General features: G+C 40.8%; 1 protein-coding gene and 1 long non-coding RNA gene across 3 annotated transcripts in view; one reads left to right on the forward strand and one right to left on the reverse strand.

The window, feature by feature from the left end:
- LOC131877310 (uncharacterized) overlaps positions 1-23,992 on the reverse strand; it is a 31,261-nt gene that overhangs the window by 4,528 nt on the left and 2,741 nt on the right. The window lies entirely within an intron of this gene.
- LOC131877292 (uncharacterized) lies at positions 4,655-8,650 on the forward strand. The gene has a single exon (XM_059222904.1). It carries the CDS (start codon positions 5,103-5,105, stop codon positions 7,341-7,343), a length of 2,241 nt encoding a protein of 746 aa, XP_059078887.1. The 5' UTR covers positions 4,655-5,102; the 3' UTR covers positions 7,344-8,650.

Genomic DNA, 23,992 nt, shown 5'->3' on the forward strand with positions numbered 1-23,992 from the left:
TCTTTCAAACTATTGCGTATAAAACTAGTTTTCTCAACAACACAATGGGCTAATCAATATTTTTTTGTCATGGCATGTCAGAAAAAGGTGTTCAGTAATTTGACATGAGTTGCATTGCCTTCTTAGCCGGAGTCGCCTGACATAAATGACGTTGGAAGTCACTCTACAAAAGATATAGTGTATATTGCAAACTGGCTGAAAATTTGTTCTTACGGTAATTATCCCTTTAGAGGAGTCGCTTGGAGAAATTTGCCATCAAATTTTGAACTTATTAAGGCTTGTGTTGTTCGACTTAACATTGACAATCCCAAGGATGCATGATTTATTGGTGAGGAATCAATTGAAAATGCTCCAAGGCAGCGTCTGTTTACCTCTTTTAAAACTCAGAGCGACAATTTTGAGACATTCTTCGCATTACGATTTGCAACTTTTCAAAGATATATTTAAGCACCGACGAACCCATTCATAGGCGTGGGTTGTCAACTTGAATCAAGTGACAATTTTCTCCCATTAACATGAAAAAGCGGCTAGTCATGTTATCACAACTTATTGGGCGCAAAAATGGAACACAACAATACCTTGGACCAAAGCAACCTAAAACTTCTAAACGACCCAAGCAAGTGTGGCTCCTAAGAATCTAATGGCTCTTCATACAAAAGCCTTGTTATTTCCACGGCCACGTTTCATGTCACACTTCCATCATTAGGCAGCCAAAGATAAGAACCCAATCCAAAATGTTCTTGACACCGAATATTCATTGGTTCAATGATATCCAAACAAAGCAGGCTGATCTGAATATCAGATTTTGAATGGTGTTAACTTGTGACGTGAGCTAACGCCTGCCTTACATGCTGTACTATAATGGAGGATTTTTATTCTTCCTGTGTAATACTTGAACACTATGGTTGCTGATGAAGATTTGGAAGTTGTTAGAAGTTAATCGCAAAGCCTCAGGGGAGAGATTGGGAACCAACAAGACATATTTAATCACATACTTGATCAATCAATGTAAGCTAGAGGCAAATGTCAAGGTCTCCATGTTCCACCAATCATTTTGGCCAAATGTAAACGAATTGTATGTTTTGGGCATGAAACAAAGGTAAAAAAAACGTTCGCATAAGCCCCAGCCATCATTAAATGGCCCCTCAAAATAAGGATAAATGAACAAAAAAACCTTTCAGATGATCTTGAATGTAGCAGATGAACGCACGCGTGGTGCACTGAATGCAGTTGTACAACAAGTAGAATTCGTACGTACATGATCAACCTATCAACAAATGTAGAACTTGGACAAATCAAACATGTTCTGTCGCAATCTTAGGCACACGTACCAGAATGCCCAATCCGGCTTATTCTTTCCATCAGATACCATCCCAGTTCCCACCGTTCACATATTGCAGATTGCTCGAGTCCTCACAGGTAAATAATGTTGTCGTCTACGAACTCTTATGGAAGTCTGGAAACAAGTTATCCTGCCAACAAACTTGGAAACCATTAGCTGGCGCGCGTTTCATTCGATTCTTGTACGTAGACTTCGGTTTTGGGTGGATCGTTCGGAACGTAGACTATTTTGGTTATTCTCTTCTATTCCTAGGACAACCCATTTGGCGTTAAGACTTAAAGAGATGTGAAGCGCGCGCGATTATATCTTTCATGTCAAACATGGCATGATTCTTTGCTTGATCATCCATTTGGATCTGGCTTGAAAGTCACTCGAACGAGAACAAAGTCACCGCCAACATGAGCTTGATTGGTTTAAGATCTCATCCATTTTCTAATTCCAAAGAAATCTTGCTGAGTCTGAGTTGTGCGTCGTTTCCCCTTGGTTAATTTTGTCTCTTGGTTGTAAAAGACAATTTTAGAAGACCTCGGGAAACCTGAGACAAGTTTTATTTGCGTTCAAACGCCAGAGTGGATATCTCTATAGCTCTAACCAAAACACATGTTTTTTTTTATTTTAATATCTCAAATATCTCACTATTTGACCATTTACCATTGTCTAATGTTTGCAATCGTGGCAATTATGTTTTGAACACAATATTCGTATTCGGTTATCTCTGTAAACGAAATCTTGAAAAAAAATTGACCTTACCGAAATGGTTTCCTTCATCAGTGATATATGTATATTGTTTTAATGATAAACTTCAAACTCTTTATTAAAACTACAGTTTAAGAACAATACCTTCAATCTTAGCCTTAAGTTAGCACCGAATATCCAGGAGAAAAGGGCTGAAAGCGACACAATCTGAGGCGTGTGAAATGCACGATTCTCGTCACAAAGACATTTTTGAGTCGAAATAATCCGGATTTGTGCGCCAAACTTGATCAGAGCCGTCTCAACTGTGAGATGTCCAGCATGATCCTGGTAACTTGTAACATTATCAATTTTGAAGGACAAGTCAGCCAAATCCCAATCTGATTTGCAGTTGAGTAATAGATCAGTTGTTAACACAATACATTGATAAGCGGATCGATCGCCGACGGTTGGGGACGAACATAGTTCAGCATTGCTCCCCTTCATCCAAATCATATTTAAGGTTTCAATCGTACTGAATCCTATTGTCAAACGACATGGTCAACTCCTGCTTTTCGTTCACAAAAGTAAATTAAAAACTGTAGTCTGTCATTTTGGTCGTTGCCTTTCATTGAAGAGGAAATTGTTCATTTAGAGGCAATGCCCCCTGACACTCAGACATCAAACTGTAATGGTGGCTATTTATCAAATAAGTATCTCGTCAAGGTAACGTACAACATGTTTCTTTCGAATCCAACCAACAATTTGATTGAGAGGGGGGGTTACTTTCGAACATACGCTTAAAAGACATCGAATCTCTTTCACTCTTTTGTGAAATCATGTTCGACTTCACAGTTCAATTTGCGACAGCAAACACCTCTGAACAATTATTTCTGAAAGGCAAAAGTAAAGCGTCTCATGACTTACGTACAACATACTATACGACAGGCTTAGAGATCACTGCGCAAAATTCCGATTCGACTAAGCCGTCACTTTGCAAGAAGATAATGACCTAAGTCATGATCTAGGTTAAGAACCGTGTTTTTGTGATGGTGATTGATAAGGTTATATGCAAAGAAGAGGATAAAATGTGCATCATGGGATTAATACGAGTGAACGCTGTAGATACTTGTGTCTTGTTCGGAGAGCATATTCGTTGATGCCTCAAGCTTAAAGCGATTCAATGACGTAACAGGGTATAAAGTGTGCAACGAATCTCAAGAGCTCGAGTCAAGAAGGGGGGCAAAACAAGCTCCCATTTTCAGAGCCATCATTAGGGATGGGTCCTCAATCCGGAGTCTCATTCGATTTCCGTCACGAAAGGAAAACCACACAAATTCCCTCCAAAGAGTAATGCTATTACGGCCACATACTCATCCATACTGTAGGTGGCCACGAACATAGCCGTTATCATGGGCAAGAATCGAGATATTAATTTCAAATACTGGGAATAGTACATAAGAGAGCCCTAGAAAATCGATGAACATGCTAGCCATCGAATTGGTCAAGACCGCCAAGACATACATATTTTTGACAGACGACACCTTTTTGGAACACACTTTTGAGACTGGCCTTGCCGTGTTCTTTTCGATGTTGCCATGCTGGACGGCCACGTCTTTGTAAGCCCGATATCGACTAAAGGCGAAGATCGTACGGATTGTAAATCGTATGGATGAACATGCGCATGTAGAGGCAGTGAGTAGTGTGTCTGTTTGTAGGTACGTGGTGTTTATCACTTGGTGTCCCTGACGGACGAGACGGTCCTCGAGGTGTCAGACCACCATGCGAATGACGTAGTTCTCGCCGAGAGCTTACTAGATCCGCCTCTTTGGGTTGCAACTTGCCACTGCATAGTGGGGAGAGGGAGAAGGCGCAACTCCCTCGCCATCGTTACGAAGATATTGTCGAGCAATTCATATACACATACCTCGTTCCACACATGACGTGGTGGCGGCCGTTGTGGTGGTGATGAGCATGCATGCGTTCATTCGTTCGTTCGTATGTCTCATTGTAGTAGGACAGGCATGGACATGGAATCGTCAGGGCCAGTACCCACATTTTTCCGTCGTTCGCCTCGCTAGACTCTGTTTATGCCACTTCTCACCCACTCTCGTCCACGCCACCATGCCTATTCTCACCCTCTCAATGCGTCTCATCTCTGGAGTCCATGCCTCCACCCTGGACGATGTATCGAGTAAGCAGTCAAGTGCACTTGCCTCGGTGGTGCGTGCGGTGTGCGGAGGACGGGATCGTACTTGAGGTCGCAAGAGGAAAATGGACCTCGCAGGCCTAAGGAAGCTTTGAAGGCAATAGAGACTTCCTCGTGCAAGTTCCCTTCCTCCACCACGCTCTCGTCCGTCCTCCTGGCCTATGAGGCTTGGGCCTCCTCGCCAACTCGTGGCAGCTTTTATCTACTATCGCAGTTGTACTGACTACTGAGTACGGACAAGTCCGCTGCTCATTTCTCGCTGCAGACCGACGAGAGTAGAGTAAGAGAAGAGCAGCTTCTGCGGGCGTCTATCTTGCCAACATTGCCAGGATTGCTTGCATTTACCTCTCCACGACGACTTGATTCTGTAGTACATGCGACTAAGTAGCCGTTCCTTCGGTCCTTCGTCCGTTCGTTCCAACGAACTAGCGGGTGAGTGAATGAGTGTCTGTACAGAGAGAAGTTGGAGGAAGAACGTAGATCGGCCATCACTCTCTAGTGTGCCATGATAGGCAGAGAACAGACTATTTGCTTGAGTATGACTAGCTTCGAGCTTCGTGGAAGGCTGCAAGAAACCGAGGTCTCACAATTAGCATTCGATCAGTGAAAACGGGTGTTCAAAACCACGTTGGTGGATGGGTGGATGGATGGTTGTTTGGTTGGTTGGTCGGTTGATCAATAGGTAGGAAGCATTGAAAGTGGTGCTTTTGCTAAGCAACCGAATTCGCTCAAGAGACAACAACATCTATCTTGACCAGTGTTGGTGTAGTGCAAGTGATTGATACATACATTCATAAATGAGCCATGAGCAGGCTAGCCGTTGATTGTGCTAGCTGCCTCATCACTAAAGCAAGGAAAAAGTGATTGCTTGTTCTAACTATGTTCCATTTTCGGAAACGTGCGTTGCAAGATGCGAATCAGTTCTTCCAAAAACATGGTGAGGAGGGTTCCCCAGAATCTACGGCGACTTCCTCCTCCTCCACGGCGGCGGATGACCATCCCCACCAACACCAACACCATTATCATCCAGGAAATGCTCCCGATCCAATCGGGGACAATAGCGACCCGGTGGAGGCTTTGGATCTGCGGATCAACCGAGTCAACGAGTCGATCACTTTGTTTGACGAGAAGAATGTTTTGTCAGATCCCCCGGAGTTTCTCCGATCTGCGGCAGGCCCGGTCTCCACCTCGTTACCTCATCGACGAGAAGACCCTCGGACGTCGCCGTATAATTTTGAGCAGAGACAGCGCTTCACTCCGCCCAGAATCAAACAGGAGTGGGACGACTCTTCTCCAACAGAGCCATGTGTAACGAGAGGGAGGGCCATGGCAATGCCATCCTATCGATCTCAGATGTATTCTACGGGTAGCACGTGGCCTCCTCCTTCTCTCTCCAACACAGGTCAACAGCCACAGCGAATGGATATACTCCAAGACAGTCAGGGAGCTTCATTTAGGCACTATTCACAACCAAGAGTCGATCGCTCCCCACAAGGTTACCTGAACAGTATTCCTCAGCATGCACAGTTCTCTAATCCGAACGATCAAAGATATTGGTCACGTCGCGAAGTAGGAAACTTAGGACCAATTACGCCCCCTCAATACCTAGCAGAGCATCTGCAGTCACCTGATCCACGATTGCCCTGTGTCCCATCGCCCGAGGACCAATCCCCAGGCATTGGGACCAACATTCCTCCTAGTCCAGAGTCATCCATGCAACCTCGAAAGATATCCCTTGCTCAACGGACATCTGCACATAACTTTTCTCCCTATTCTCCCCCACAATTGCTCAATAATTCTAGGGAACCAGACTCTAATAAATGCCATTCGGACTTGAGGAGCTTCCGGATCAAGCACGAGCCACGTTCACCTCCAAATCTCCAGACCGAGGATTTTCATTCCACCCAAAATGGGATGGCCCGCGTTCCCAGTCATCATTACCAACGCGGTCCACAAGCCGAGTACCCAGTGCAAAAAGTGAGGCTAGAGCGATGGCAGCAAAGCCAGGACAATCCTCGAAGGGCGTATCCTTCTTTTTATCCCAATGGGCCTCTTCGGCGAGAAAACTCTGAGCCATTTTTAATGGAGAAGAGGTCGTCACGGAACGCTTTCCTTAGCATTGTTATGTCAAAGAGACAGGCTCAACAAGCTCAACAAGCACAACAAGCACAGCAAGCACAACAAGCGCAACAAGCGCAGGAAGCCCAACATGCCACTTTTATCGCCAGAAGGTCCCATTCGTCTTCGGGTCTAGGGGGAGCCTCAGCCTCAAGGACGCAAACGTCTTTCCCAGCTCCACATGATTTTGACTTGGATGGCCGCATTCAAGCCATCGAGCGGTCGTCTCAGAATTATAACTACATATCAGAAACGGACGCGAAACCCCGGTTTCACCACTTAATTAAAGTGGAGAAGGACACTTCGCCCTTGTCACCCCCTAGTCCTGAGGATCGACCCCATCCCGAATCCCCTCCATTCCAAAATAGAAATTTAGAGCCCAGTCACTATCCTTTGCCTTTTGATGATGGTCGAGACGACGATGAATCAGATACAGGGACCAACAACGTCTATCCTCCTCCTAAAGTCGGCCGTCCCAGGGCGTCGGTTGCATCCCAAAAATCTCGATTCGACGACCTGGATCCGTATCCTTCGCCGAGCGAACAATCCCCTCAGTCCAGTGGTCTTCCCGATCCTAGCATCAAAGGGAAACGAGGCCGACCGAGGAAGCACGCGCCCAAAATCCCTCTACCTCCTCTTTATGTGTTTATCCGAAATATGCTCCATAACAAGGCCTACAATCCACGGACAATCAGTTGGGTCAATGACACGTCGGGCGTGTTCAAGGTCAATAACACGCAAGAGTTCGCGAGTACCTGGGGCAAGATGAAGTCCAACCGGAGTGAAGAAATGAATTACGAGAAAATGAGCAGGGCCATGCGTTACCATTACGGCAGTGAGAAACAGGGAAGAAAAGGCCATCTGGCCATGGTGAAAGAAAAGAGATTGGTCTACCGGTTTGGAGAGCTGGCAGTGAACTGGCGGACCTCAGAGGTGGAACTCAATAATTGTGACCTCCATGATCTATGCAAGGGCCATCTGTGCTTGTGGTCCAAGGAGTGAAACACGTTAATAAACATCCATCATCCATCCCTCTTCTATTTGAGAAAGAAGCCCATTCGGACCAAGGCAGGAATGTGTTGATGTTCAATGTGTTCGTTCAGTGAAGATATGTGAAGCAGTGCTATTAGCTCAAGACCAAATGGAAATGTGATGGATTAAGGCAAGAAAACATCGAATCAAATGTCAGGGATTGACTGTCGTTAGACGACTTCCACCTCTGCTCACCTGGCTAGCATTTACAAACAAGTTTAACTCTCCACCGTCGACTAATTCGGGTCCAAGCTTGACCTGAATCGAAAACTTGTTTGTCCACCTTTTGAACCATCATCTTAGCTTGCTTTCATGTCACTCTTGGTGTAAGCCGTGCTCTTCCCAACCTACATACATCTATTGAATACTTCTTCGTCACCCAGCCCCATCTACGTGTACACGCCCCTGCCCAGTCACACTTCTTTCAATCTCTACCAACGTACGTACTGTATGAACGGCATGACCCTTTGGTCCCTCTCATTTCTCGACTTCATATCAATGCAATTCACTCAAGGCATTGAGCACCACAGCAGATATACCTCATATATAAATGGACAAATTTTTATCATTATTACAAGAACTATCATTAGCCCACGAGAACTGGTATTTCAAGACTTGACCCCTCCTCTATTAGAACTAAATGAAGTCTGGCTTCTTATCTTAGTACAACTAAAATTACAACCGCACTATCTCTCGCAATCCCAATATCGATAGAAACTGTCACCATTTGTTCTTTGTCCTTCTCTGTCCCGTTTCCTCTTCCCCTTCTCCTCCTCTTTCTCTTGGTTGTGTCGGTGAACGAAATCAATGCTCCCAGGATTCATTTCTTGTCTATATGGTGACCTCTCCGGACTCGTTTGTGATGTTCCATCTGTGTTGATACTGTCTTTTTGAAGGTGTGTTGAACCACTCAATTGTGCAATGGTTCGCAGGAAATTGAAAAGCTGCTCGCTCTAATAGATAAATTTACGCAGTTCGATAAAACAAATTGGTTATAATCCTCTTGAGGAAAAAACACGCTGTGATCAACAAACGCAAGTACCAACGGAGCTAACGACCGACCAATCGGTAGTTGCAAGCATAACCCTCGGCTATACTATGATTCCCCCAAATCCAGAGTTTGAAGAAAATCCAAAGAAGAAATCTTTGTATTTTATGAAAAAGATATGTTTTGTTTAGATTGATGATATCTCTATTAGCATCATTGATTCTTGTTCAGTTCACGTTTTCCTCCTGTGTCTCATAATCAAAAAACAAAATACACAGTTATGCATATAGTTTCATTAAAGGTGCTTTAGCTGTTTTATTCTTTATTGATACTACATCTCTGAGGTTCCATCCCTGATACCCATGTGGAGTAGATGCGTGCAATACAAATCAATTAACTGTCGATATTCAGTAGAGCCGATTTTACCACGATTCGACTTTAGTCAAGCTTGTTGAATTTGTTGTGCGAGACACTCTAGGTATTTCATTTGGCGTGATAGATTAAGGCTTGCCCAAAATCAAAGATCTAGAGTTCCTAATTGGATGCATTTGTCTGTGACCAGTCTACAAAAATGTAAGTTTGTCCTTGAAAAGATGGTGGGCCGAGACTAACCTTGAGGATAATGTACAGTACACACACGTGGGTGGACACAAATGCGGATGGTTTTTTAATAAGTAGATTATGTTAGTAAGTATTTCCTTTTCTCAAGTATGACATATCTACGCTACTTTCGCACATTTTATATCTTCCATTGTTTGGGAAACGATACCGTATTCAGTACATACGTGCATTCAGTACAAGCACAGGAATATTTCTAGGGTTTCCAATGCCAAGTATCAGTGACTCGCAACTACCGCCACTGTGACCAGTCTATGCGCATACGTAAGCAGAAAGTCTCGTTCAGCATGACATCCAACAAATTATCCTCCAACATCACCTTGAAGTTCCGTACCGAGGGAGTAATGGACTTCTGCACAACGATTGAAAGTTAGACAAGCCAAAACCATACATGTTCAATAACGAAAACCATTGCATTGCCACCCTCCCCCAATCGTGATTCTGTTTCATCGTACAAACTGCATTTTGCGGAGAGAATGAGAGTACTCACAAAGCAGTGCAATCCCGTCTGCAGAGTGCAGAGCAGCCTTCTTGCTTTGTCATCTCTGAAATAGAAAAGCCTGCTCAACGCCCCAGTTACTAGTCCTGAGCAGTATGCAGCATTGCGCAGCTAGGGAACACAGAGTACAGTACAGCCATACAGGGCTCTTGAACGAATGAAGACTCAGCAATTTACGGCATACACAGATTGTTAAGGTAGGATGAGAGATATCTGAACCAAAGCCCCAACAACTGGTTTTCTAATGGTCCCATTTTGACTTGTATCTGAAGCGAGAGCTGCAACAACCAGAAAGAAACCGACCACTGTTGGCTAGGCTCGTCCAAATATTCTGGGCATTGACACGAGCATGTCTGACTAGCTACGGCAACAGGACATAGGGTAATATTTGGCCAATAAACTGGATATTGACTCAATTTTTGTCGTACTTCACAAGTTCTTTCGCGGGTGCCTATCGTGTTTCGAACTGCATCATCTTGTTTTCAGAGAGAGCAAAACTCCTTTCATTATGACGACCATTTTCCTTGAGGTGAGAGTGGATAATCATAAGGAATAAATGGGTGACATTGTTTTACTAAGCCACAAGGTATTGAGGGTTGAAACGGATACATAGGTTTACCATTTTGAAGTGACAATCAATTACTAAGCGAATAGTTTTGTGAAAATACAAGAGTTTTCTTCATTACATTGATCAAACGATTTGAGTGAAAAAAATGAACTATAACTCAAGAACAAGTGCCACACAGTTTTATAAACAAAGTTCGAGATTGGATGATGAAAAGATAAAAATTTACTTTTCTTGTAGATCGTATGGCACAAACACCCATCATCACTTGACCAGTGGTCTGATGTAAAGATATGGTCCTAGGTTAGCGAGTTCCATTGTGAACCCGTTTGGATTTCTCTTTGACTGACCTGGATTTACTGTAGGTCCTTGGCTTATTTCGTCAACCACAACCATAAAGCATTTTCAGAATGAGCTTCAAGTTTTCGGGGACCTGTTTTTCTTCCTCATGCCTTTTTTAGCGAACACCCTTTTAGTATTCCTAAAATATTTCGGCATGAAAACGAAGCAGTTGCCTGATTATAAGCAAAAACAACCTTGTTTTAGCGGTGAAAGCGAAAAAAATCCATTAGCTGGAAACCTTTAATCTGTCGTGGAGCAGCCAAATTCTTATTCAAGCCTGAGGTCAGTTTCTAAGATTCCAATGAGATCTCAATGGCGGGGTTACCACTGTCGAAACAACGTGATCGTTAAAAGAATCATAATACACGACTCAACTCGGGAGATGACTCCCAAATGAATCAAACCACGAAGAACAAAGGATCTTATACACTGTTTTTCTTGGACTGCTTTGAATTTTGCTCCACCACAATTGATTACCAGTTATTTCATGGATCGGCTCACTACCTCTAACTCAACTTTGCATGCAAGTTTTCAAACGATGATTATCAGGGTTATCCCCTCCCTCTCCAAACTCAACAAGCAACTCGCCCATTAGCGTCAGACTCCCCCAAAGATGGTGTGACGATTAAATTTCACCCGATACAAAATCAAGCGACAGCCGGGTTCAGATCACCAAATGACTGAGGAATATGACCAACCGTATTCATAGTCAATCATGACGAAACAAACATGTGCCATCAACGACCGTCATTTTGCGGTTTGAAAATCGGTTTGAAAAAACAATCAAAGCTTTCGTTAATGGTTCCAGTGTTGCATCTGAGAGTCATCTCATTCCGAGGGTTTTCCCGTACTTCACGTGGCCAACCCTGTAGTCCCGTCTTTCGTCTTCTAAATTTGGGAACCAAATAACAATTCTAATACAATCAGCTATACATACTATGGGGTCTGACAATCTAATCAGGCAGCACCTACGTAAGCATGTTTTTTTGCTGGAGCACCTCAATGATAAAAGGGAAGCCAGTTCGTCTTCCCCCGTCTAAAGCCTCAAGCGTTTGACTATCATAACTTGATGAACCCAAGACTCTTCATTAACAACGTATCGTAAAACCAATCAAGGCTCGGGAAGAGGATATTCGTTGACAATGACTCGTCTTCCTCTTAAAAGCAAAATGAAATTGTCATACGGTACAAGATTTACAGGAATGGCAAGGACTAACCATTTTTTGGTAGAGTTATCTCGTTTTGGCAGAGATTGGACAAGTTTGTATCAGCTCTCAAATGGTAATTCATAATTGTTGCTATGATGATCAACGGTAATATAAATTCACCAGGACTTCCAAGACCGAAATCGTGAAGCCAAAAAAGAAAGAACACATCCCGTTGGATCCAAGTGAATACCAAGTATTGGACAGGTCAGCTAGTTAATTAGTACAGGATTAAATACCGATAACCATTAGAACCCAAGGTAGCAAAGAAACATTCATAGCAGTATTGGTAAACGAGTTTGGCAAAGTTATATAAATGAAACTGAGAAGTCTTAACATATCAGTTTGGAGTCATTCGGTTTCTCACTGAAGTACATAATAATCGATACAAAAGAACATCTACTTTTAGCGGTTTTAAGCGGACCGGCCAAGACTGGTGTAAAACTGGAATTCGTCAAAAAAGCATACCCTGCAATCGCGCCTTCAATCATTTTTGAAGGTTACGTTACACCTTTCTACGACTTGAAATATACTGTCAATATACATTGACATCAAACACAATGCTCTATCAAAATTGAGTAATCCATACAAGAATTGACTATCATACAAAGGGAAAGACTATTCCTTTTTAAACTAATGATTCCTTTTCGAATGTAGTAATGAGGATTACGAGTCCCTTATTATTCCAACTTTTCACCGGACTCGCCGAGTTCAGACTCGAGTCCTTTGCTTAGCTCAAGCCTGCCCAAACCTATTTTGATTTTGTTAAACTAAATGGGGCTAATGCAATCGCCTTCAAGGGCTCACATCTTGCATGGTCATTTAAGGACCATTTTCTGAAGAAACTCATTAAAAAAGGGACACTTTTTTAATTCGAGTCCGGCACGAGTCTTTTCTAAAAGATTCGAGTCAGAACAGTTTCTTCAAATTCGGTTAAAATGTAAAATGCAAGCAAAACACACAATTTCACCAACTCGATCGTGCGTAAAAATGGACTAACAAGCAAATGGAAATTATTATTTTCTCATAAGCTAAGTATTCCTTCTCAGACGTGATATTGATATAGCTGTATATTAACACAGGAAAGGTAATGACTCTTACTCCTGAGGACTTGGTTGGATCTCATTTAAAGAGATCTTAAGATAAGATATTGAACGGTTGCCTTAAGGTGAAATTCCTTCATCTTAGCTGACTCTGTTTCAAAATCTCTTTCTTGATGAGAGTGGAATGACAATGCTTGCAAGAGGTTTCAAAATCTGACGATTCAATTAAAACAAGTTCAAAAGTTCGAGAATAATGTCAAGATGAAGCATACATAAGGAAAAAGAATGACGATGTGCTGGTATGATTATGCAATATTATATCACCCCAAACTAGTTAATCCGATTTTGCAAAGTTTGCAAAATACCACGGTAATCACTGTCTGACTTTTGTTGTGATTGTTGCGAAATATGGGTCCAAATAAGCAATTGTAGCCATAAAACTTGTCCTTGCTATTTGATGTGCTCGCGCTTGAAGTCACTTTTATGAATGACTTGATCATGAAAATTATACCTTCAGACTTCATAACTAAGCGACACCACAAAAGGCAACCAATAGAAAACAGAGAAAATTGTTCCGCCAAGTCGATTGGTTATGAGGAAGATCAAAAATAATTTTACAGATTTCCGAGGTCAAGTAAGTGAGCAACAAACACTCCTTTCAAAGTCAGCTGACTGTTACGATAAATCAACGAATCAGAATATATTGATGATGTTGCTACAGAAAAGCATGATTGATAATCTGTGCGGTAACAATAACAATTGTTCATGAAATATGTAATCTATCAAGATTGCTAGAGTTGGTATTTCAAGACTTTCATTTAGGTCATTCACGAACTGTTTTTCAGCATTTGTACAAATCAGTCTTAGAAACTCAACAGCAGATTCCCAATGAGTGTGTTAAGTACCTTCGAGCGCCTTTAAAAATAGCCGAGCAACATATTGAAAAGAGAAAGAGCTCAAAACGAACAAAAGGAAACTTCATTGTTCAGATCTTTCGTCAAAAGCCTGCTTTTTTGAAAGCCAGTTTCTCAAAGTAGTTTCTTAACCTGAGCGCGCTCTCATGAACAAAAACAGGCTGCTGAGTCGTATTGCTTTTTCCCTTTTTGCATTGGTACTTACGTGTATACATAAATATCTTCAATAGCATGAGCAAACAGATGATCCACTGCCGTGCAGTGTCAAGATCAAGATTATGTAACCTTTTGCTTGGGTGGAGGTGGATAAAAAACATGCTCTCCCCGTCTAACTTGTTACTGTCCCCATGCATGTGGTAACGGGTGGTCCTATGAATTTCATACATCCGTATTTCATTTGGCAAATGTCCAATTGATCATAATTTTGGGCTTGACATTTTTTTACAAATTCTGCGGAGACCTTTTTTTCCAAACGACGCGTCGTCAAAGAAATACAAATCAAGGGAGCTTAACGAATAGTAAAGAAGGGAAGAGTACGTGATTGACGTGTAGTTGACCGAAGAAAACCCGTGTCAAGACTATCTAATTCAGTTCCAATGTTTACCAAACTCTTTCAATACAAGTGTGACCCCACAGAAAGGATGTACTTTGAACCCAAGATACCAAGCCAAATGCATTTTCGCAAGAACTCGTCTGAATGAAGTTTCCTTTCCATCTTGTTTAAGACCGAGCTTGTAAATTGAGCTCAGGCACTAGGAGCAGCTTTTTCCGTTCCCAATGAGAAGAAGGATCTGGGCGAGTTTGTTTTCAACTTGTGCACAAAAACTCTCTTCTCTCAGAGAGTGACAACGGAGTTGTTGCACTCACATGGACAAGCATCCGGTTGCGAATTGACCAGAGAAGAGAGCTTGACCAACGAATTCGTAGAATTAGCAATGAGGATATAGATAAGCGCAGTTCCAGAAAAACCTTATACGGATTGTTTTCAAGGAGTTGAGACAATAATACTTGGAAGGCTTAAGACATCAGAAAGAATGTCTGCGCCAAGAGTGTACTGAAAGAAATGAATAAAACCGGATAGTCAATTTTTAATTGATTCATCACAATCGAATAGGAAAAAGTAAATCAAATTGTTTCTCATGTGATGGTTAAAATACGATCATGTCGTGGCAAACTAATATCAAAATCTCGTGAGGAGTAAGCCAAATACGCAATCGCTGGATTTCTGGACTTCGAGAAATCATTAAAATCGTTTGGGCTTTGCATTTTGATTGACACATGGTGACAACGTGCATCTTGAGCTTCGATTGTTGCTAACAGACGAAAATTAGTTCAATTGTTTTGATGCAAAAGGGAATGTGCAAAATGTCCTAGTTCTCAACGACGATAGATGAAGCGTGATCCAATACAAGGATAACAAGATTGGACATGCCCAAAGCCAAAGGAATGTTATAGCCCCTAAACAGCATTGAGAATGATCCCCTAGTTAACTGCACAAAGTTCAGAGAAGGTTCGAAAGGTAACTGATATTTTGGGGTTTCAAGAGCCCATTGATGAACCCATCAAGCAAGAGATTCAACAACCACTATGAGAGACCCGATTTTCGGTGCCGATGTTAGAAATGGTCCTCACAAAGATCTGAGAGGCTCTGAAGCAATGCCTAAATAGAAATACTCCTGTTTGCTCATAATGAGGTTTTTACATAAGATCCCAGCAGATCAATATCGACTTAATAGCATTCATTCCACTTTTGTCTCGTTTTGCTCGGAGTGGGAGTTTCGTCTTGATCGAAGTCTTGACATTAAGTCGTTTCTAGATGACATATGATTCTTAATTCAAAATAATCTTAACCCTACTCAAGTTCAATTGCCATGCCCCAAATCCCAACATGTCGCAATGTCAGTTCATAGAAAGTATAGCAGGATACAAGCGTCAATTGTGTAGCATCGCTCGGGCCTATTTTGATCACTATTCACCCCTTTGTGTGTCCACGAAACGATCATGATTCAAAATGAGGGCACTGCCTATTAATCGCCAGCTCTAAGACAGCTACTAGTGTGGGCCAACGTCTCTGCCAATCTTCCATTCTCTACTTGAGCTCCTTTATCTGCACAATCATCTTAGAACTTTCGCTTTTGCAACTTGTTCTATTCAGCACCCAGATGAAAATAGAAGTCTGTGGGTCTAGACATGAAAGATAAATAGTTTGATCATTGGGTTTCGTTTGAAAGTTGTTTGCGACCTTTTTGCTTTTTCCCTGTCCATTTATTTTTAGAGGAAGCATTTCCAGAAGCTAGACGTTATTTGCCTACGTTCGTCATGATGAAATGCACGATATAACTAGTGACACAGATTGGTTAATGTGGCTTTTGACTTTCATTATCCAACTCTTATTTAGTTTACTGTATGTTTAAAAAGCAAACACTTTTTCCACAAACAAAGATATAGTTAATATTTAAGATCAAAGTGTATTCAATCTAGAAAAAATACAGCTAAAGACAACCTGTTCTAAAGCGGTTAAAATGAAAAAAAAATAAAAGCGTACCAATTAATTTCTATGTGAAAAATACTGGATTTACCCAATAAAAGTTGGATCGCATATTATGCCTCGATTCATAAAATGTGAAAAAATACAAGCAAGACTATCAATTCATTCTTTGCATAGGATGTTTTCTTTCAACCGTAAGAGGGATCATCCAAAGGTTTTTAACTTGCACTTTTCATTTGCAATGACACATACAAACGTAATGGCTAAATATTTCGTAATCAATCAGTAACATCTTTTGTACTCTTTTTGCCATCGAGCCAGTCAGATTTTGAAGCAAGGACCAGGGAAGTCGAGACTATCTTTTTTGCCTGTTTTTCATGAATAAGCAAGGAAAATTTTGGATCTGATCATTCATGAATGTCAATTGATTTGCAACAGGTGATAAATCGTGGGATTGCCAGAAGCTTCAATTTGCAACAACTTGTGGCTCCTAGTGAGTGATGAGTATGAACTCGATCCTGTTCTTAGATATCCTCCTACATGTCTTTACTTTCACTCTTCTTCTTCTTCTTTAAAAGTTGCTGGATCTAAAAATTAGCAATTATTAGGCAACTTAAGTCAAAAACAAATAGATCATTGGTTCTGTGCCCAATCTATTTATTCATTGATAACGACCTTGTACATTGAAATAAGTCCATTACTTTCGCAGCAACCTTTTTATGTGGCCTTTTAAACTCCATTACTCGAAATTTTATCCCCACCCAATAAAAGCTAACTACCCAAAAAGGGATTTGAACCCATGCTACCTAGCGAGAAGGCTTTTGCATTGTTCAGACTGCCTTCTCGACCGTCTGCCTGAACTATAGAGTGACGGTAAAATTGATTACGAGTGAGTACCATTACAATTCTCCGGCGACTTTCTTTCAGCGATAGCCTACTTTTAATTATTCTTCACGTGCTCGCGAGAGCTCCTTAGCCTCTCATCTCACACACAGGTTCCAGGAGCAAAGTTGCATTAAACGAATATCTCTTTCACCTCATGACATATTCTAGAGTCGCCTCGGGAATAAATCAAAGCTCATTAGGATCAGATAAGTTCTTTGAAACTCCAAGGACTCTTAACGGTACGTTCAGTACGTGAGAGAGGAAATTCGGTCCAAAATGGAACGTCAATCTAACAGAGTACAAAAAGAATATGCCTAAATTCTAGAGATATCTCAATGATGAAAGGAGGAAAATTCTTGTTGAGCATTTCTATCATGAGCATGTGAATACGTTACCTCTTTTACAAAATCACGAAGGTCATTAACAAGTATTCGAGAAGAGCTTTGGATGTTCGTCAACGAGAGAAATCCCTAAAAGATACTCGAAGGCGTAGGAGTAAATAGTTCGTTACAACAAGAGAGCTAACTAGAAGAACACTTGGAATACCAATGTAGTGGGATTGTTTGGCCTCATTAAGGCCAGAATAGAAGCATAATTGAATAAAGTGAGGTAGATAAGCCCAATTAGGTGTTTTAATGTAAAAACTAACATATATACCCTCGATCTCAAAATGCAGACGAAAAGATCTCGTTGATTTCCGAGCAAGAGTTTGGCACAAGTCACTGCAAACTAGTTTCGATCGAATATATAAAATCGTCAGTATGAGCTTTGTCAACGGCATTCTAAGTACATCTATTTTTTTGTAAAGAAATGCGTTTTTCATTCTGATAAGATTACATTTAGTTGACACAGAGAGAAAAAAAAGAAGAAACTTCATACTAGCCTTGATAACAAATCAACTGTAAATTTCGATTGAACTAGGGTCAGGGCAGGCCAGAGGGCTTTTTGTTAAAGTTCAATTCTAATAATCTTTACTGTGGTTTCAAAAGCTGCAATTTCAGGGCCTACATTAAATTAAGAATAATTCAATTTAGGTTTCAATTATCATTTCTACTACGATACTCTTGGCCTAGATTTCAGACGGTTTTTATGAAAATTCTCAAGGCAAGTGCTTATGTTTTTGTTTGTCTACATTCCTTCAGATTACATTAGAAACCATTTAGAATTCCAAACCTTGCCAAGTGTAGTTATGATGATCGCTGCACGGACCAAATGATTTTAGTGGTCATTAAATCATTGCGCTTACTTGCAGACCCTACCAACACATTTGGTTTGTGAAGCTAGTCATTAATCGTGTCCTCATAGGAATTCAAAGCTCGTTAGTGAATTTACATCTAGAAATGACGCCACTGTTCTTTATGCCTTGTTTGGTTTTATTTAAAGGCACTCGAGTAGCTATTAATTCCTTCGCTTTCATATGGTCTGGCACGAATTTCTAGAAATATGGACTGCAAAAGAGCTTCCTGCCAAATCAGCCTGCCACTCTGAGCAAATTTTCGAATCAAAGTAATAAAATAAGCAACGTAGATCTCGTCAAATAAAGGTAGATAACCTTTATATTATTTACCTGTAAAATGGTTCGTTCAAAGTTAGGTTGTCAAAAGCCTATGTAGCTGACCAAGAGCGGGCCGAAAATTCAAACTTTATGTGGTGTTTACTACATAACTTTGGCCATATCTCCCGAGTCCCCTAAACATAGCTTTGGGATCCAACTGGGCCAAGTCCATCTATTTAACAAGATCTTGTGGTCGTATGAGGTACTTATTTAGAATAAAGTGAACGGTTTTGGAGATATCTTTTTTTGCTTCTATTCGCAGTCCATATCTCAAGAAGTCCGTGGTTCTGTACATGTATGTATAAAGTTTGACTCGAGATTGCAGAGCCGAAACTTGCCATGCATGTATGCGCCATTCGTCGCTTGTCAGAAAGCTGGCTTGTCCAATGTCCTTGTGTCTAAACAAACTCTGGATGAAAGGAGATATTGGTGCATGTGGTCAACTTTCAAGGAAAACAGTTCCTAGCACACGTATACCGGACATTATGAAGCTGACCAGACAGCCAAGTCAGGGCAAATGGAGAAGATGCTGAATTAGTTGTCTCCAATAACCGATGATATACATACAGTACACGCACGCATTCATTGCTTGTTTAGGAGTGCTTTCTTCCACAAGAATGCGGCCTGTCTTTCATACACTGAAAGTCTAGCAATTCCAACCAAGATGTGCTATTGCCTTGTTTATCATTGTTCGAGTCCAGCTTAAAACCGGACCGGATCCAAAAAGTTAAGGATCAAGGTCGGGCGCTTGTCGCTCAAGAGCAAGTGACAAAATCGAAAGTTTCAGCACCATGTGCAACACTTCAAATTAGTATTAACGCTTGCATTGTTTTTGCCTAAAAAGACAAAGAAACTTCAACATAATGCCGTTTACTCGATGCCCAAATTTCGTCTGCGATTTTAATCAGGATTGGCAAAGCTCAAAAGGAAGAAGAAGATAAATGGTGGCGTCTGTGCTTGAATATTCAGTTGTCCATAATGGCACTTCAATCTTCAGGGCGATTGGAAGGTAAGTGATTCGTGATGCCGTCCCCACCCATTGCTTTTTTTAAACCTGATCTGCTGGAATATAGACCTGCACGTACCTAAGGAAAATCTGAGTAGGCGTTTCTCAAAACTTGAATCGTCTTCAAATATTGATTGTGAACTTTTTGTCCAAAACGAGAGGGACCAACTCTTCTTGATGAGAACACACGCATGGAACATGTAATGCTCAAACTGAGAATTGACCCAACTATTGGTGAAATAATATATAATTGTTTGACATGGGAGCCAAGATCGTTTCTTTCACGTACATAAAAGTTGAATTGTATAAGGCGTTTTATACTTGAAATACATAGATCTAGCTCGTCAGCGATTCAACTATGTAGATCAATAAAATGAAACAAGCTCATGTATATATTCTTCTTCAATCTTTTTTTTATGTTCTCTGCTTTTTGAGAATGTTGTGCTTATATCTACGTATGAACGAGTTAATTTTAATTGATCTAGTTGAGGTCGTTAATAAGCTAGATGCATATATTTGAGTTATTGCAATTATGACACACCCTGCATGTTTGACATTTGTTTTCGAATCTGGATCTCGTGGATTGAGGCGCTGTCAAATCATATTTTGGGTCTTTTGCTTAAAGCTCAGATAAACATGAAGAGAACAAACAAAATTCATCTTGGGTGTATTCTTTGCTCATTCTCTTTTTTGTTAGTTCAACAATTTCTCACGCAAATCTTTATGTACGTCATTTTTATTGGAAACAGCAAAGTAAATATGTTGGCGCATATGATACGCATTCTTATTTCAATCATAATAAAATGTGAATTTGTAAGTTGATAATGAAGTACTGCAATAATATCGGCCAATGCATTGGCAATATCTAGTCACAAATATTCGAATATCTGTATGGAGGCAACTTTTCCAAAGCTGAATATGGACCCTTGATGCATATTTTTTGGTCGTTAACTAGCGAGGAGGAGCAAAAAATTAACCAATGACCAGCTACACTTTAAGTTGCACTTCAATGGAAGAAGAATACAATATGAACAGATGACCTTTCCCAGGATTAGTTTAATGAAAACAGTAACAAATTCTTTTATAGAGTCATATCCTTTTCTGTACAGCCAAACGAAGCTAGGGCGTGAACATACAAAAACACAAAAATCACAATTGAAGCAAAAACTCTCCCGATATGCTACTACTTATTAGGTATTGCAACTATTACTTGAAGGTTTGTCAGATGTTAAAAAGACGAGTGAATTGGAAGAAGAAGCTAATGGAGATTTGGAGATTGTTAGAGAACATCAAACTCTTAACGAGCTACAGTGTGACAGGAAAGTTCTGACCCCGCGTAAAACCCAATACTGATCTTGTACCAAGATATTAATTTATTTCACCTAGTATCCTATGTGCTCTCCATTCAATGCCACAATCTTTCTGACTCTATTTGGCATCTATTCAACCACACCTTTCAAGGTATTGACATCAATGAGTGACCATGCCTTTTGTAATCGAGCTTTGAGTTGTGACATTGTTGAGGCAGGAGACATTTCCGACACTCTCCTTTTCAGGATTGCCCACAAATTTTCAATGGGATTCAGGTTAGGGGAATTGCCTGGCCATTCCTCTTTCAGCCAATACCGTTGAAAATTATTTTTTAACCATTCAGTGTTGTTTTTGCTACATGCGGTGGAGCGCTAACCTGCATGAAAATTTGGTCGGAAGTTGCCTTGGTCAATCTTCTTCTCACTGCGGCGGTCTCTTTTCATGGCAGGGAGTGTAAATTTGGTCAATATCTCCTCCTGATAGTATAGAGCATTGACAGACTCATTTTCTGGCACGAAGTGTATATTTGAGAGTCCACAGGGCCCAAACATTCCCCAAACCATGACTTTGGGTGAATGCTTTACAGTTGGATTGGGAGGAATATCAGTTGAATTTTGGGCCCATATGCGATCATAGGCAGAGTTTGGGGGTGGAAGAGATAGAACAGACTCTCATCAGACCACATAACCCTTTTCCAATCATCAACAGACCATGAGAGCTTGTTCTGGGCAAATCTAACCCGCGCAGTCTTCATTCTGGGGGTAAGAAGGGGCTTTTTCTGTTGCCGGTAAGACTTGGCACCCATTTGATTCTTGAAATGCACTCTGACAGTCTCTCTTGATATTGGGTAACCTGTTANACAAATTTTCAATGCGATTCAGGTTCGGGAAATTACCTGGCCATTCCTCTTTCCGCCAATACCGTTGAAAATTATTTTCAAACCTTTCAGTGATTGTTTTTGCTGTATGCGGTGGAGCGCTATCCTGCATGAAAATTTGGTCGGAAGTTGCCTTGGTCAATGTTCTACTTGTTAAAGGGCCACTGCAGCGGTCTCTTTTCATGGCAGGGAGTGTAAATTTGGTCAATATCTCCTCCTGATAGTATAGAGCATTGACAGACTCATTTTCTGGCACGAAGTGTATATCTGAGAGTTCACAGGGCCCAAACATTCCCCAAACCATGACTTTGGGTGAATACAGTTGGATTGGGAGGAATATCAGTTGAATTTTGGGCCCATATGTGATCACAGGCAGAGTTTGGGGGTGGAAGAGATAGAACAGACTCTCATCAGACCACATAACCCTTTTCCAATCATCAACAGACCATGAGAGCTTGTCCTGGGCAAATCTAACCCGCGCAGTCTTCATTCAGGGGGGAAGAAGGGGCTTTTTCTGTTGCCGGTAAGACTTGGCACCCATTTGATTCTTGAAATGCACTCTGACAGTCTCTCTTGATATTGGGTAACCTGTTATGGTCAATCTTGAGGCCAACTTACGGGTGCTTTGCCTTCTTTTTCCAAGGCTGAGGGATCACTTCACAATCTTACTTTACCGTTAACTGAATATAAACTTTAAAGCCAACTGTAATCTTAAAGTCAATCATAACTGGTCCTGTTATCTTTAACAATATAAGACATATATACTAAAGCAACGTAGCGCCCAAAAAGGCATTTTTGAATATTTTGGCCCAGTTTTTTTTTATTTCATTCTGTAACAAACCAGAGGACTGTTTTTTGAAAGCTCGTACCTCTGAATTAGGGACTTGGACGTTAACCAGTATAAAAATACACGGGCGAAAGTGGTGGGCAGATACTCATTCTGGGTAACGTCCAAGCCTTAACTCACGGGGTATGTGCGTTTTAAAAACTCGCCTCAGAACAACTATACGGCTCCATCCATTAGACCGTGGTTAGGCTCTATTTGATTTGAAATCAGATGATAGATAGAGTCCAATGAGAAAAGGATATTTGAGGAAGTAGTATCAAATAATCAAAAATCAATTGAAACTATATGTGCTCTATTTTGGCAAACTTGCCCTGGCTGGAGCACCATCTAGGGGTAAACTTTCAATAATGCGACGTGAAACTACCCTACTTAGGATTACTTTTTTCCCATTTTGCTCAACAAGAGCGAGTCTTAACTATCGACAAACTGACATGTTATCTCTTGGCAAAATTGAATCGTTGTCTTAGGAACGGACTTCTAGATATGAAAGAACAATTCATCTTGTCCAAAATTAGTATCTAAATTAATCAAAAAATCTGGCCAATTGAGTGCACTTGGTCAAAATTGAAATCTGCTGCAAGGAACTCTCGAGCGATAATCAAATTTATGTGAATTTGATTTGAAGTTGGTCTGGTCAAGTTTCATTATTTGCGATAAAACAACTAAGGTCACAGCAATAAACAAATAAAGTTTCATTTTCAACCTGAAATCATGTAAATAGTTTTGACGGGCGAGGGTGTATGAACACGACTGCCAGGTGCAAAATTTCTTTGCCATTCTTTCTGTTGCCAGGAATTTTGAGGGAACTGAGCTTTGAGCTTATAACTAAACCCCTCCAGATTGGCATTAAAAAGCCAGGTGATTAGTTTGGAGATAATGAAATGTTCAGAGCAATATGAGAGCGGAACTTGTAAAACCTCAATGAAATGCCAAGTTATTCATGCCAAATGATTGTCTGACACATTTAGAAACTCCTGAATATTTCAACTAAAGGTCGTCGTCTGGAAATCAAGTTGAGAAAGGTGTGAACGAGACAATAAGTGAACTGCACACTTTACACCTGGTCATACTTTTTATAGTATATGCAGAAGAAAAGTAAAAAAACTCAATTCAAAAAGTTTCTGCACCATCCAAATGCATAATGTATTTGTTCAAGCTTTGAAAGCAGTTCAATTCATGAAAATAAATTTCATTCCCTGGAGAACGTCATGTGTCTATTTGGGTGTGGTAAAAGCCAGTGCAAATATAGATTATCATTAAGATTATCTCTATTCGTTGCTTTTCAATTCGTTTCCACTAACCTCCTCCATACACAAATGCACTCCATGCAACCGCTAAATAGACAAACCACTGAATATGCGCATTTAGCCTGTCAAATTATGGTCGATAATCAACTAAACTTTAAATACTCCTTAAATGATATTTGCCTCTTTTAACCCAAAGAGCAAAAGGGTCCTGGTTTTGTATCATGAATTT

The sequence above is a fragment of the Tigriopus californicus genome, chromosome 1 (genome assembly GCF_007210705.1).
Source record: "Tigriopus californicus strain San Diego chromosome 1, Tcal_SD_v2.1, whole genome shotgun sequence".
Lineage (NCBI taxonomy): Eukaryota > Metazoa > Arthropoda > Copepoda > Harpacticoida > Harpacticidae > Tigriopus > Tigriopus californicus.